Below are 16,841 nucleotides of genomic sequence, written 5' to 3'. Positions count from 1 at the left end.
CGATATTAAAGTCTTCCATGTTTTTATATAAAATTTATAAAACAAAAAAAATAAACTGGTGCTCATCTTCTTCAGTTCTCCAAACAGTTTCAATTCTCTCCTCATCATTTGTTTAATATCAGCAGAGAGCCACTCTGTGTGTGTAGCCTGTTGATCAGAGGATTCTGCAGAAGTGTCCCATCTACAGAGGTAAATGAAAAGCTTACAACATTTTCCACATTTAAATCAGACAAGAGGTCTTCAAAATTGTCATCCATATTTGCACCTAATTTCTCCAGTTGCTTGAGATAAGATTTCAGTGTATCCCCTTTTTTTTGAGCCACTGTTCCAGGTCTTTGCTGTTGAATGGAGAACTCTCATGTGCCTTCAGAATGTCTAATAGAGCACTCTCCTCTTTCCCACCCCCTCGGATTAAAGGAAGCACTGACCCGAGCTTCTGCATGAGGTCAAGCTTGTACTGATGGCCCATCTGCATGTAATTCTGAACCTTCATTGCCAGGGCAGGAAATGCTGCTGCTGCTGTGTCTTTCAGTATGTCTCTGCATCTCATCTCTGTCTTGGTCAAACTCTCTATGATGTCTGATGAATATCTGATGAGGTTATTGCTGATGTCTCTTACCAGTCTTGCAGCTCTTGAATCCAACTTGCACAGAGGGTACAGCCACACCCTGAGTGGAACAGCATGTTCTCCATTCTCTCCCAGCATGTTTGGAAGATCTGTGTAAACTCTCACAGCATCACTGAAGGATGTTGGGTTGGTGCCTAACTTAAAATCCCCATGAAATGTGCAGCTAAATTTCTCAACTGCTGTCTTTTCTGTATCATCCATGTTTAAAGAGGCATCAGCATCTACTGTGAGGAATTTCAGTTTATTGAAGGTGATGTTAACCTCCCCCTCCACTTGTTCCTTCTTATCCTCTGAAGATGATTCTCTGTCAAACACAAAGTCAGCAGCTCCGTACAAGATGGCCGTGACGACATGAGTGGCAGTGTCATCTTTAAACACAATAGGATGAGACACCTGCCCACGACCCAGGTGAGACATTGTTAATGTTTCAAATTTTGTGGTTGTTTTGTACTGAAGAGTCACACGGGCTTGTTTGTTGGATTTCTTTGTGTCTTTGAAATATTTAGCTGATCCTCCCACATCCACCAGTCCTCCTAAGAGACTTAGTTTCAGAGAGCCAGAGATCTTCAATGAATTTGACTTCTCCTCAATTGTATCTGATGTTGTGACCTTAAATTCAGTATTATTTTGTTGTTTCACACTTGTGTTCCTCTGCACCTCCTCTTGATCCCATAAGGTTGTACCTGTTGTTGACAAATACATGATGCAATGCTGTTATACCTGTTGTTGACAAATAAATGATGCAATGCTGTAACTCATATTCAATGATCTTTTAAATACTACAGTTTAAATGTAGGCCTAAATGTGTGACATTAAGTATTTCAATATTGAGCATTTTGCATTGTAAATTATATACTGCATATTCTGGAGAATGTGTCGCATTAATTTTTAAAAAGTGTATGTTCATGTTAACTAATATAGTCAACACATCCATGAGGTCCTACCTGGAATAAGAGCGTCCTTCCTGCAGTCATACAGCATCCCGAGCTGGAATGGTCTTCCCAGGGCTGCTGTCTCTATGGTATCATCAAGTGAGGCCATGGGGAAACAGCTGGAAAACAAAATAGACAATTTAACTGATGATCAACTCTTAACTAGGGTTGGGCACCGAAACCCGGCTCCAATATGGCGGTGCAGACTCAAGTGGTTGTAACCAGATCGAATGACAAGGTGAATTTCGGTGCCACTCAAATCCCCAGCTGTTTTCAAAATACTTCCTGGTTACAAGTGTAGCAGGATTGATGCTCTGCTCCCAGTGGAGATGGTGAAAGCTCCAAAAATGGCAATCACTTGATCAGTAGCCAATGAGTTACTAGATCCCGCCCTCCAGCATCCTGAAATACATCCCACCCTCCTGCTGGATAACCATACAGCACAGGGCAGCTATTGAACCATGTGACCTGTGACCATTTGACCCTCCTGCTGCTAACCATACAGCACAGGGTAGCTATTGAACCATGTGACCACTGGCACCTTAATGCTTCATCCCAGGGGCCTCCTAATAATAATAATAATAATCAATAATGAAACTAAACGGCCGTGTCCATATTCGCGGCATTATTACTCTGGAGCTAGCCTACCATGTGGCCGTGACATCTAAGAGTGTCACAACTCTCTATGCAATGCTCTAAGGCTCTGAGCAGGACATCATAGTGTCACAACTCTTCACAACTCTCTATGCAATGCCTCTTGGGCGCCTTGAGACATCATAGTGTCACAACTCCCTATGCAGGCTCTAAGGCTCTGAGCAGGACATCATAGTGTCACAACTCTATGCAATGCTCTAAGGCTCTGAGCAGGACATCATAGTGTCAGCTAAACTTTATGCAATGCTCTAAGGCTCTGAGCAGGACATCATAGTGTCACAACTCTCTATGCAATGCTCTAAGGCTCTGAGCAGGACATCATAGTGTCACAACTCTCTATGCAATGCTCTAAGGCTCTGAGCAGGACATCATAGTGTCACAACTCTCTATGCAATGCTCCTAAGGCTCTCTGAGCAGGACATCATAGTGTCACAACTCTCCTATGCAATGCTCTAAAGATGAGCTTAGGACATCATAGTGTCACAACTCTATGCAATGCTCTAAGGCTCTGAGCAGGACATCATAGTGTCACAACCTCTATGCAATGCTCTAAGGCTCTGAGCTCTCTATGCAATGCTCTAAGGCCTCTATGCAATGCTCTAAGGCTCTGAGCAGGACATCATAGTGTCACAACTCTCTATGCAATGCTCTAAGGCTCTGAGCAGGACATCATAGTGTCACAACTCTCTATGCAATGCTCTAAGGCTCTGAGCAGGACATCATAGTGTCACAACTCTCTCTCCGTGTGCGCGTTCAAGTGGAGGGTCCGTCATATTAAGGGCCACCTGAAACCAATTACTGTTAAGCGGTAGTGTGTTATAAACCCTCCAACGCCGAGTGAACACCGATGCACCATGAGTTTTCCCACCAGCGGAGCTAGTTGGCTAGTTCAAACTTTTGCCATCTCAAAACAAGCTTAACTTGTGTCACACTGTTGGCCAACAGCAATATCCATCTTCTTTGTTTTTTTGTTGTTTTTTTTTTTTTAAATATGTTTATTAAGTGTTTTCCAAGTAGTTTAGTACAATGGAACATAATTTAGGACACATGTCTATATGGAAAGAAAAGGAAAGAGGAGAAAAAACAAATAAACAGACACAAAACAAAACAACAAAGTACAAACAAATTACTCAAGATAATGGCATGTTGCATCACTGGTACTTTAAATCAAAACAGAATTTATCAAAGAAGAGGTGAATGGCGTATTGTGAGTCTCAAAATTGTTCAAGATCTCCATCAAATTGAGCAAGATGGTCCAAGAATGGCTGCCAAATCTTGTAGATTCTTGTAGATTAGACTGTCCGTCATGGCATATCAGATTTTCTCCATGTGTAATACAGAGGCAAGATCTGTTAGCCACATCTTGAAGAGTGGCACTGCTTCTGAGATTTTCCAAAGCCTTAAAATCTCTTTGCAATTAACATTCCATACATAATGGTGTGCTGTACAAGGGGACTGTGAGTCAATAGAGACAGGGAGTAGCCAAACAGTGCCACCTCTGGCTCGGGCTTGAGCACACAACCATACATTTCAGAAAACCAATGGAATACTCCACACCAGAAGTCATACAATTTTGGACATGTCCAGAAGAGGTGGGTTAAGGAGCCATCAGCTGACTTACATCGATCACACAAAGGGGAAACAGTAGGGTATATTCTATGTAATTTAGTTTTTGAATAATGAAGTCTGTGCATGACTAATAGAACAGTATTGGATTCTACCTAGACTCTACCTCCCAAACAACATCATTCATCTGGAGACTCAGTTCCTCTTCCCAAGCTTTCCTCAGAGAGTGGGTGGCATAGTTCACCTGTTCAGAAAATATCTTGACAAAATCTGAGATCAAGTGTTTTGAATCTGGTGGGCCAAGCAAAAGACTATAAACTCTGCTTTCCTCAGGGAGGGATTCAAAGTTAGGCAGGTTTTGGCAGACATAGTTCCTAACTTGAAGATATCTAAAGAAGTGTGTTGACGGAAAGGAAAACTTGTCTTTTAGCTGAGTAAATGAGGCAAAATGTTTGTCAATGTACAGATCTTTCAAAACTACTATGCCTTTTAGCCTCCAACTACAAAAAGTTGCATCTGAGAGTGAGGGGGGAAATGCATGGTTATGACACACTGGAGCATAGACAGATGTGCTAGGCAACTTGCAGCACCTCTTAATTTGCTGCCATATTTTCAAACAATTAAGAACTATTCGGTTATTTACTTTAGTCTTTACAGACAGTCCAGGTGTTGAGAAAAGTAGAGCTGCCTTTAACATCCTTCTTTTTAATGGCCACCCACGCAGGGGTGGTTGTTGAAATTTCCAGACTGTAGCCTTCACGCCAATAGGCAAGAGCTCTAAGATTTGCTGCCCAATAGTAATGCTGAAAGCATGGTAACCCAAATCCCCCCTTCTCTCTGGGTTTTTGTAAATGAGCTTTTGATATTCTATGAGCTTTAAAACCCCAGACAAAAGGCATGACTATTGAGTCTAGTAGTTTAAAAAATGATTTTGAAAGAGATTTAAGAATCTTGCCAGTGAGACCATCTTGATAGCATTTATACGACCCACCATAGAAACGGAACGGGAGCGGGCGCCACTTGCCAATATCTCCTTTTAATCTTTCCACCTTTTCATGAAAATTCAGTTTAAATATGAGTTTAGGATCTTTTGGTAGAGTTACTCCAAGATACTTCAACTTGTCTGTAACTTTAAATGGGAGTTTATGCAGAAATTCTGCTTTATGGTTATCCCCAAGAGGCAAAAATTCACTTTTTTGCCAGTTAATTGTGTACCCAGAAGTTCTAACATTAAAAAAGGAAAACCTTCCAGAAATGAAACCAGTTTGGTCAGCATGGACAATGGAGGCAATATGTTTGTTTGCCATCAATTTTGTGAAAATTTTCATATCATCAGCAATGCAATCGAACGGTAAGATGAGGGCTCAGTCTCATCTCTCCCCTCTTTGGAAATTAGTGAGATGTTGGCTTCATATAAGAAGCTTGGAAACTTCTGAGTTTCAAATGAGTGATTAAACATCCTGAGCAAGAGAGGAGTCAACTGTTCAGGGAATTTCTTATATAGCTCTATTCCAAAACCATCTGGTCCAGCACTCTTGCCATTAGGAAAGGACTTTATAGCATCTAGAATCTAGAGTGGTGATTTCAGCATTAAGTGCCTCACACGTTGTGTCACTCAATTTAGGGAGATTCAAATTCTCCAGCCACGCAGAGGCATCCCCCCCCCCAGCTTTATGTATGTAATTGTTGCTAATATTCCCTGAAGCGCTTGTTTATATTGCTGGGGTCAGTGATAATGTCCCCAGATTTTGATTTGATTTTATGTATAGCTCTGCTAGCCTGCAAACCTCTCAGCTGTCGGGCCAATAGCTTCTGGGGCTTGTCCCCTAGTTCAAATTGTTTTTGTTTCAGTCTAACCTGAGCAGACAAAATGTCATAATATTTATTCATACTTCAGTTTAAGAATATTCTGTAAGGTGGTGGAGTTAGCAGAAGTCATCTTCTTAGTTTTCAAGTGGCAGGGAATTCAAGCCAAACCATTGCAACTCTGCCATCAATCATTATGTTAAGCCCGCCTAACGACTCTATACACGATTTGATTGGCCTGATAGAAGTTTGATTTTTCGAGCTCACAAGCCAACGGAGAGTTGCTAGACTAGCCCTGGAAGCAAATGTCATTTGCTGCCACTAGGGTGCGTCTAGATTTCTAGGCCACTAGCCTAGAAATGTAATTTGCAGCCAAGGTAGTCTAGCAACTCTCCGTTGGCTTGCGAGCTGGAAAAACCAAACTCTAGTCAGGCCAATCACATATATGTGTATCGAGTCGGTGGACGGGCTTAACATAATGACGGCAGAGTTGGGACGGTTCCATGTGAATTCCCTGCTACTTGAAAACAAAGAAGATGGATGTTGCTGCTGGCAAACACCCGTCTTTGAATTGGCTTTGGCTGCGAGTTAAGCTTTTTTTTAAGTTGGCAAAAGTTTGATCAACTAGCCAACTAGCTCCGCTGGTGGGAAAATACATGGGACTCATGAGTTGTAGCGCTATCCTATTGCGTGCAGACGGAATTTGAAAGACAACCGTTTATCCCTCCCCTCAGATTGAGCAATGCCAATGGTGAGTTCTCAGACATCTTGATGTGGGTCTGGCTCATCAGGCTAGCTCTAGGCTACTCCAGAGTGAAAGCAGAAACATTATCAGTACACAAGAGTCTTGCATGATGTTGGCTGATGACTGTGATTAGCTGAGCAACAGGCCTGTGCTGATGGCCCGTCTTAGCTGGGCCTTGTCTAGCTTACTTACATTGAGTTCACTGTGTGGCTTAACCCACAGATGTGGTGGAGCCCTGTTTTGTTATGGTTTGTGTGCAATCAGAAACCGGGAGTTTAACATAACATATTTACAGAGAACATAATCAAGATTGAAACCCATTATTCTGTGTATCGGTGTTGCATTAATCCCATACACGTTGTTTGTCCGTCCTTTTCTGGAAATCCCGGCTTCCAGCGCATTTCTATGGAGCTGTGAGCTGAAAGTGCTCAAAGTGTGTCGGCCTTTGCAGAGCTACTGAACTGCCATTGGCTCATCTACATTCCATGGGTGGGACTTAACGAAGGGTGAATTGGAAATGTAATCAAATGAGGCTAGGTATGAGTGTGCCAGGTGTCACGTTTTCTGTCAAACGGTTCATGAGATACATGTGGCAGCTGAAATTCAAGAAATTCGTTGTGCATCCAAAGAATGTTGTGTAGCAAGTTTGAATATGATTGGACCTTTATAAGAGCTGTTATCTGCTGTTAGCAATTTGCTCGGTATAACACAACTTTTTTCACATATTCATATTTCACAACTACACCAACAATCAAACTAGCCTCCGTCACTCAACTTATGCAAATGTTAACATTATTTTACCTATGGATATAACATCAAGCTGGTGAAAGATTAGTAGCCTACCTGCAGTAAAAACCATGTCTGATAAACATTCTCAGGTTTATTTCAGCTTCAAGAAGAAATAGGAATCACATTTCACCTGAAAATCATCCTACCATGAATACACAGGCCACAATGTTATGAAACCGTAAGCTATCCATTGTGGTTTTCGAAGTGGAGTAATATACAGTATGTGCCTTGCAGCAGAGCCATTTACAGCTCTGTCTTGCTGCGCCATCTGGTGGACAAACTACGTAATGCCAATACTGGAAATCAGAATGTGAGTGTGTGTACATGCATGTATGTGCCAGAGATGGGAAGTAACGAAGTACAAGTACTTTGTTACTGTACTCAACTAGATTTGTCAGATATTTTTACTTTACTTTACTCTTTATTTTAGAGGCAACTTTTTACTTTTACTCCTTACATCTTAAAGGAATTATCCGGAGTAAAATGCACTTTAGATCAATTTACAGATGATTGAGAGTACATACGTTGACATCCAAATCATGTCATTCGGATGTGTTTTGAGAAAGTTCGATGTTACCGTTTTTAGTCAAAACTCGTTAGCGTGGAAGTGACGCGGGCATATTATTTCGCCGCTACAAAACGCTACTTTTATACCTCTTCTACAGTTCCAAACAACATTACACTTACGTGGTAGTGAGTAGAGGGTCCCTAAAGCCAAACCGAAGTATCCCGAGGTCTTTATGTGGTCGGATAGAGAGTCCAGAATGAATTTCATCAAGCCAGTACCTTTCCGGAAATGTTGCCATCTTTGCTGCCATCTTTAGGGGAAAGTCCGTAGGAGTCGATTGCCAAGTGTGCTCTGGAAATTCACAATTCCATTGCCGTTTAAAAAAAAAAAAAAAACAGTCCAGTATTTCTTTTGAAATTGAAATGAAGCTGTATGGAATGGACTATGTTTTTTTTTTTTTTTTTTTAAACGGCAACGAAATTGTGAGGGCTGAAATGTGGTCAGTTCAGTAGTGATGTGCCCAATGAAGCGAGGCTTCGGAGCTTGTGTCGAGCAGAAAGGGGCGTGCCAGATGAAGCCCCGGTTCGAGGCTTGGGTCGTTTCCATAAAAATCACGTGACTGATGACAAACGAGGCCTCGGTTTGTGAGTGTGACATCTGAAGCTTCGTTTGGGACACACACCCACGTGACTGCTTCGGACTCTGATTCAAAGGCTTTGAATTGTGCGAACCTGGGACCTCATTTATAAAGCGTTCTTACGCACAAATTTGATCTTAGACCGTGCGTACGCTCAAATCCATGCCAACGCTCAGATTTATAAAAACAATCTAAACGTGCTTATCTCCACGTCAGGTTCAAACTTGACGTCCGACCATTTCCTTGTGGTAATGCCGGGGTACTGCAAGTAATCTGAGGTCCAAGTGCGATGCGTTTTCAAAATTCCAAGACCAACGATCTCATGTCTTTCTTTGCCATATGCATGATCAATATCAGAAGATTTTTAAAGACGTTTTTGGACGCAGCTTAATGTTTCATGGTTTGGCATAAAACTGCTAATGAGAACTAAAGCCCACTTAAGAAAGTGAAAAGACGTATACTTATTTCACAATATCTAAAAAAAAACCACCAAGACCTACGATAGAATAATTGAAACATTCTTACAGGTGATCTAGTATATTTTGTGTTCTCACCAATCTAATATTGACCATCAAATGTCCAATTGCCCTTGTTTAGGAGAGGAAGGCATTCAAAAAGGCATTCGAACAGTTTGATAATGTTGGAGGTTATTGTGCAGTATTGGGAATATAGGATAGTATTTGATCATACAGTTTTGAATGTTAAAAGTGAATAAACGTTTTTGAGAGGTGGATAAACTCTAATAAGAAGTGGGTAGGCCTAAACTCTATTTATGAAATTTCAGAGGTGGATAAACTGTGTTTACTCGCGTTTAGCCTCCACTACATCCTAATTTGCGCTCATAGGCCTATTCCCAGCTTCGTAACAGAAAGGTAATATTTGACTGTAAGCTATACAATGTAGGCTATAGATATTTTATATCATATATAGCCTACACAACCAAGGGACGGAAGTTATCCTCTGAAAGCAGGGCATCTTCATATTTAGTGTTGCGTCGAAGTTGCGTAAAGAGGTGCAGAGCGCGCACCTGTTTGCTTTTTTTGACTGGCAGTGCCCAAGATCAGATGACAATACGTGAGTTGAATAGTGTAGGCTAAAATATAAAGGTGGGCTTAAAGCAAACAATAAAGGACAATGTCTAAGCCATTGGACATTATTGAAAGAAAACAATAGCAAAGATATGCAGAATGAATGAATAATGACCGGCGAACTAGGCTACTTTTTCAGCAAAAACATAGCCTATCCTAAAAGAAACGTTAAGCCTACATGACATATCACGCTTATAATTTAGTCCTCTGTTTTGTAGACTAAATCAGCATATTACCCTGGGTCATATTGGAAACGTACAGTAGCCTACTGTACCATAACGTACAGGATTATGCTGTAGGCCTAGAGGTCTTTCCTTCATAAGCTAGACCTACCCATTTTTTTTCTACAAAGTAGAATTGAGACAAACAGAAATCCAAATTGCAAACACTTTTAATGTAATGAATGAGAACATTTCGAAGCTTTGGCATTGTGTTGAACGTTGTAGCCATTCTTTTCACTAGTCTGTGGCTGCGATAATTTATGCAAACCACCAGATGTCGCTGTGTTTTCCTTGTCTTCCATGTTTTCGAAGCTTCGGCACATTACTCGGCACATTAGGGAAATGTGCCGAGTAGCGCTCGAGGCTTCATTTACCCATCACTACAGTTCAGAGATGCTTGTTATCCAGCAGAAAGAAAAAACAATATTCTAGGCTCTGTAACTCTGTGCCAGTGCTTCCTAAGAAACTACAGGATCTTGGCTTTCTAAAGATGTCCAGCATTTGATGGTAGGCCAAAAGAACACACTGCCCTCTGAAGTAGGCAATACAATGTTGGGGGGGGGGCAACAGGTTATGGGAAGATTTAAAAAGAGAGACTGGCACTCTTGCACTCTAGTAACATTTGTGTGGTCCGTCGCATAAAAAATAGTTGTCATTCACAAGACTACTTTTACTTTCATACTAAATTTCCAAGCCTGTATGTTTTGATTGATCCTAGTAAGTTTATCTGTAGGAGCCACCGTGGGGCATCTGATTAAAATGCAGACATGATGTACAGGTCCAGAGTATTTATTGAAACTTGTGGAATTTACAGTGGAGAGGTTATTGTCTTATTGAGCTTCACAATTGTGCTTGGCATTGTAGATGACAGTAGTTCTGACATTAAAGTTGTGGTTTCTACAAGTAAAACAAATGCAACAGTGCCTCTTAGAAGCGTATGCGTGTGACTACAATATTAATAGCTAAACATGGCTAATCATACACTGACACACATGGAGAATAGCTTAACAGACACTACTACATGAAATTACCAAATATCCACTTAAATCTAGACATACACGTTATATTACACCGTTATAGACACCAAATGATCAAATTAGAAACATAATCTCCGTCTTACACTGCAGGAAAAGTTACTAATTATAAGTTAACTTAACCGCGGTAGCGCGGTACACGTGGTGCACGCTATAAACGCAAACGTCGGCAAATATGCGGTTATTAACAATGACATTCTACAAACGAACATTAAACAAGTCCTGCACAAACAAGAAATGCCAACACTTACGGTTTCTGAACACACAAACGGCACAAACAGTCCACAGAACAGAAGGGGTTCCTTTCAAATCTCTGCCTCCCCATCCACTGGTCTGTGCATGCAACCCTCTGACTCGCACTCCAATTAACTGCACAAGTGTGGCCACAAGGGCTGCACGCACAGGACGCATCGATGGCCAGCAGGAGGCTACCTGGTCATGTGAACAGTCTCTAGTCCTTCACAACACTGTACTTTATTACCTTTACTTGAGTAAAGAAGTTTAATCAGTACTTACTTCTACTTTTACCAGAGTATTTTTTAACACAAGTATTTGTACTTCTACTTGAGCACGGGAAGTGAGTACTCTTGTCATCTCTGTCAGGCAATGACACAGCCTGTTTTTCACAAGTATATATTTTCACATCAAAGAAAACAGACTAGACCTGGGGGGTATTCCATCAACCTCGCTAAAGGCCAAACCTGGCTTATTTCGATAAGTCTCGCTAATTTTAGTGAGAAGTCCGTTCCATTAATGAGGTTAACGTGAATCCCAGCTTGGTAACCGTGGGAATTTATTCCACAGAACTAACCTGCTCCGTAGCAGGTTAGCTTTCAATTTTTTAAATTTTTAATTTTTTTTAAATTAAGCTGTGTTGCAAAAAAAACAATCAGTCGGAAAACGAGTCCAAAAAGATGGTTCCGTCAACCTGTGCTCTCGTCACCTGTAGCCTACAACTTCAAAAATAGAAGTAGGCCTATAGAAATGTTTTTTTTCCGACAGTGCGTGTGGTTCTAGGAATCGTGCTACTCTGTGTCACTTATGTTCGGTGGTGGTGTAACGTGCAGTGAGACGGCATAGGAAAGGAATTACATTCTTGCGTGTTCGCAGGTTCGCTTCCCATACTAAGTATTAAGGCTACATTGTTTATCACCTTGATGATGGCATTTTTAGTTATAATCTTTGATGAAAGACATATGTCTACTGCTGATAAAGGGTCATGCACATTTGGTAGGCTGTTCAGTGACATATCTGATGCAAGCCAAAGGATAATTATTCTGTAGCCTAGGCAGCGAATAATTAAAACTGCTTCATGTGTCGACAATTGTTCATGAATGTCAAATCAACTGTGTGCCACACAGATCAAAAACTAGGCATAAATTGAATTGAAAGCCATTGCATTTCGAATATATGGCAAAGTTGTTTTTGAGTTTATACTATTTATTTATTCACTCGTTTTGTTCAAGCATAGACTGTAGGCTATAGTCTATGTGTTCAAGAGTGAAGCCAATCAAACTCGCAATTGATTTCAAACCATTAGCATTGTTGTTTTAAATGTATGCTTTGATTATTCTCCAATTTCTGTAGGCAATCAATTTTTTTCTCTCGATGTTAAATTTGATGACTTTCGATGAAAATCCTGTAGATGGCGCTTGCCTATCGAACAGAAATCATCTAGTATTGTCTTAATTTTACGACATATATCGTCTTTTCGTCAATCTACTGTTTTGGTCTACTTTTCTACCTCGTGCACGAGCAGAGATGAAGCTGAACTAAACCTCGCTTGAATAAACAAGGCCAAGATGCCGCTAACTTGAGTTAATGGAACGGCTTCAGCCCCAAGTGAAAGTCTACGCTAGTTCAAGCCAGGCTATTTCTGTTAAGCGCCGCTTTCATTAGCGAGGTTGATGGAATACCCCCCTGGGGCCTGTTGCACAAAAGCAGAATTAAGACATCCGGGATAAGTTACTGAGCTGCGCTCAACGAATCCAAAACAAGAGCGTACAGGCTTAATTGGTTGCACAACGAGCAAGCCAGGATGAGCAGACACGGATTCATCAAGCCAGGTGAAAGCTATCCTGGATAAGTGCGCGCTCACAGCTCCCTCAAATAGACCCCGCCACCGATCCAACCCTGGGGCAACAAACAGCAACACCTCTGTTAAGGAGAATATTGCAACTAGTTCTGCGACCACCACGTGTGAAATGGTTGGGCACTCCCGTGACGTCACATTGTTGCATGACAGGTCGGGAATGGCGAGTATGTAAAAGTTAATTAATGATCACAAACGTTTAAATAATGACAGTGGGTCTAGGTATATGTGATAACAATGTGTAGTGGGCAGTGGAATAATTATTGGTTTCTGTTTGTGGTGACTGCTGACTGAGATAAGGGATGAGATTAAATAGATCCCGAAACTTAGCCTGGTCTGGAGCAGGCTAGCTCCACAGAATAAATCGCCATGGTGATTTATACCATAACATATCCTGCTGCCCCCTATCCCGCTTTTGTGCAACTGGATCACGGATAAATTGAGCCAGGATAACCAAGATATCCCGACTTAATCCCTTATCCTAGTCAGGATAACCAAGATATCCCGACTTAATCCCTTATCCTAGTTTTGTGCAATAGGCCCCTGTAGACAGAAAATGCATATAACGTTATTGCTATTATCAGGGGCGCCGCTAGGGTTGTATTACACAGTAGCCCAGGGCGCTAATTACCACCACCACCCCCCAAAAAAAATAAAATAAATAATAATAATAATAATAATAAAACGAACGGTGGCTACCCTACACATAGAGGTGTTTCAAGCTTCTGGGATGAGGGAGATTTCACCGGGATTTTTTTTTAACAATTCTGGCTGCTAAACACACAATTTTAACGCAATATTTGGGTGGGACAGAAATACCTTTACAGAGCAAGCAGCTCTGGCCATATCGGCTCTCTACCTGGGGGGTATTCCAGAAAGCAGGTTTACTGGTTTAACTGGGTATGTTAACCCAGAGTTAGCGGTAAACCTGGGATTTCAGTTCCAGAAAGCTCAAAAATGATCAGGCTATGTAAGTAACTATGGTAACATAGGCTCTGAACTGAACTGGGTATGTAAACCCAGAGTTTTTCAGCTGAATCCTAATATAGGCTACTTGAAAAGCATTCTCCATCCCTACATTACGCATGGTGGATTAGAATAGAATAAAATAAATCTTTAATGTAGGCTAGCTAGCCTACACCATAGTGGACATTTGTGTTTGGCTCACCAGACAGATGGACAAACAACATCTCAGACACATTGAAGATATAATTAAAACAAGTACAGTACAAAAAAGGGGAAACATAGCCTATAGAAAATGAATAAATATGTTTAAATATAGCTGTACAGCTCAGCCGGGTATGCATGTTGTCACTAAGTTTGGTTAAGAATGCTGATGGCAAGTGTTGGAGACGCAGAGCATATCGGCAAGCTGTTGGTCGGTGCGTAAAGTTTGCCTTGCACTAAAGCAGTTCCTGCGCAACTTCATTCGTTTTCCTGGACACAAACCCACGAGAATCATTTAAGTGTAGTTTCACCAACTGGCAGGTCAGCATCACTTATTACATTTTCCAAATGTGCACCGAAATGTGTCCAATACCATGCCTTCCGACATTCACCCTTCTGATGATGGAGCGCAAAAGTTTAACTTGGCCCACAGCTGCAGGACCCGCGTTAAAATAGAAAATTACATTTGGGATTCTCAAAGAATTCTATGGCCCACTCAATCTGTGACAACTAGGCTAGTTTAAGAAAGCATCATTCAAAGCAGTCAATACAATACGTGATGTCCAGTGAATTATTTAATTGTTCTTTTGACATTAAATAGGCTATCTTAAACATACGCATGTACACGGTCAGTTAGGCTATTCTCTGCCAAGCAAGGTCTCGGACGCAGGCGCTTAAGTGTTGCTCTTTTTTTGTTATTACAGTTCTCTCCTTCTAAGCCTCGACTACTCCGCCTCTGAAAAATACGGTGCTCTTCGTTTCGCCGGTTTCACTCATTGTTTCGACTCTCAATAGATGATGCCTTTATAAGTTCGCTGTGAACGCGCACAACTCTAGGTTATCTAACACAGGGTTGATTGAACTAACTGGTAACCGGTGTTTTGGAACCGACAGCAATTTAAGCCACTTCGAAAGTTTGTTTAGATCCAGTGATTCTGCCGTCATGGAAGCGCTACGTCAGACTTCGGGACTCTATTGCCCAGGCATCAGTGTCACAGGCAGCATTAGTTACAGCCAGAGCCATATAAAGGGACCTTTTATAGGGCTCTGGTTACGGCTATTTAATTAAAAGAAAGAAAAACAACTTTTTTGTATCTTTTCCATACATGCAGTAGGCTGCATTATTATATTCAATTATTAATCACCCTTCAAATTCCTGTAGCTATAGTAATACGATAATGTATTGTATATTTCTATAGGGAAATGTGTCGAGTTCTATGAGGAGTGTAATGCATTGTTTCACTTTAATCAGCTGCTCTTTAAAGCAATTGTAAGTTAAATAAAACAGAAAGAGAGAAACAAAGGCAGTCTGTGTAGCAAAAAGTCAAGTCACTTTATGTATATAACATGTTTAAAAACAACAGGAGTTGCCCCAAAGTGCTTCACAGATAAGGCAGAGAGGTAAACTGGCTGTACGTACAACATGGAAACAGAGCCCAGAGTTACAAGGATTGAAGAGGGATGACATCACATATAAAAAGAGAAAAAAAACATAAAATATAAAAAAGATGAATTCAAGTAAAACAGGGATAAAATAGACAAATAAATAAGCATCATAAAACAATGTAAATCACTAAAACAAGCAATAAAAGCAACAGAATAGGAGGCCTCAAGAGGAACTAAAAGTGAGAGAGAAGGTGGGTCTTTAATAAAGCAAATTTACACATGGACGTGGTCATATGTGTTTCAGCCTTCAGCCTGCCTCAGGGCAACTGTGGCATCCTGCCATCCACACTTTGTCTAATGAATGCGTGAACACCTGTTCATAACCTATAATGACACACAGCACTCAAATAATCCTCCATAGCAATGTATGGGGCGAGTTTGTAACGCCAAGATGGCCGTTGTCTACACATATCCCACCCCTTCCCTATCAAAAGCCAATTGTTGGCCGAACAGGAAATCCTGCCTGTAATGTCCAGTGCATACAGAAAGTGCTCAGACCCTTTCAAGTGTTCCACTTTTTGTTATGTTTCAGACTCATCCTAAAATGGATTCAATTAATGTTTTTTATTTCTCATCAATCTACACACACTACTCCAACACTCAAACAAATAGGTGTTTGGAGTGTTTTGTAAATTTAAAAAAAAAAGTTAAAGTCTGAAATATTCCATTTACATAAGTATTCAGACCCTTTGTTATGATGCTTGCAATTGAGCTCTGGTGCCTCTTACTTCTATCAATGGTCCTTGAGATGCTTCTACAACTTGATCAGAGTCCATCTGTGCCTAAATTAATTCACTGGCCGGTATTAGGAGAGGCACACATCCCTTTATATATGGTCTCACAGTTGATGGTGTATGTCAGAGTAAAAACCAAGCCACAGGTCGAGAGAAGACCTGCGAGACAGGGTTGTGATCTGGGGGATACAAGAACATTTCTGCAGCATTGAAAGTGCCCAAGAGCATGGTAGCCTCCATCTGAGTAATCCGGGACGAAGAAGGGCCTTGGTCAGACAGGTAACTAAGAACCCAATGGTCACTATGAGATCCAGAGTTCCTTTGAGAGGATGAGAGAAGCGTAAAGAAGGACCAACATCAGTGCAGCACTCCACCAATCAGGCCTTTATGGTAGAGTGGACAGAGGGAAGCCATTATCTGCCGGGAGTTTGCCAAAAAGCATCTAAACGACTCTCACACCATGAGAAGTAAAATCTTCTGGTCTGATGAAACGAAGACTGAACTATTTGGCCACAATTCCCAACGGTGTGTGGGGAAGAAACCAGGCACTGAGCTGCACTGTGGTAACACAGTGGTATAAATGCCCCTGCCCCAACACAGTGGTATAAATGCCCCTGCCCCAACACAGTGGTATACATTGGGGCAGCCGTGGCCTACTGGTTAGCGCTTCAGACTTGTAACCAAAGGGTTGCCAGTTCGAGCCCTGACCAGTAGGCACGGCTGAAGTGCCCTTGAGCAAGGCACCTAACCCCTCACTGCTCCCTGAGCGCTGCTGTTGTTGCAGGCAGCTCACT

The 16,841-nt window shown here is 41.4% G+C and overlaps 1 protein-coding gene across 1 annotated transcript; it reads right to left on the bottom strand.

Annotated features, from left to right (window-relative positions):
- Positions 1-295: 295 nt before the first annotated feature.
- On the bottom strand, positions 296-1,669 carry LOC125299345 (verrucotoxin subunit beta-like). Its single transcript, XM_048250590.1, has 2 exons — positions 1,573-1,669; positions 296-1,311 (listed from the first exon to the last, which is right to left on the bottom strand). Exons 1-2 carry the CDS (start codon positions 1,667-1,669, stop codon positions 296-298), a joined length of 1,113 nt encoding a protein of 370 aa, XP_048106547.1.
- Between the last annotated feature and the right edge of the window lie 15,172 nt (positions 1,670-16,841).

This window comes from Alosa alosa, chromosome 1 (genome assembly GCF_017589495.1).
Source record: "Alosa alosa isolate M-15738 ecotype Scorff River chromosome 1, AALO_Geno_1.1, whole genome shotgun sequence".
Classification (NCBI taxonomy): domain Eukaryota; kingdom Metazoa; phylum Chordata; class Actinopteri; order Clupeiformes; family Clupeidae; genus Alosa; species Alosa alosa.
Note: the sequence above shows the minus strand (reverse complement) of the source record. Positions and strands in the feature narration are given on the sequence as shown.

Excerpts from the sequence above, each read along its gene's own strand:
- LOC125299345 (XM_048250590.1), bottom strand. The coding sequence starts at position 1,669 with ATGGCCTCACTTGATGATACCATAGAGACAGCAGCCCTGGGAAGACCA. Across the intron at positions 1,312-1,572 it reads GAAGGACGCTCTTATTCCAG|GTACAACCTTATGGGATCAA; the intron begins GTAGGACCTCAT and ends TGTCAACAACAG.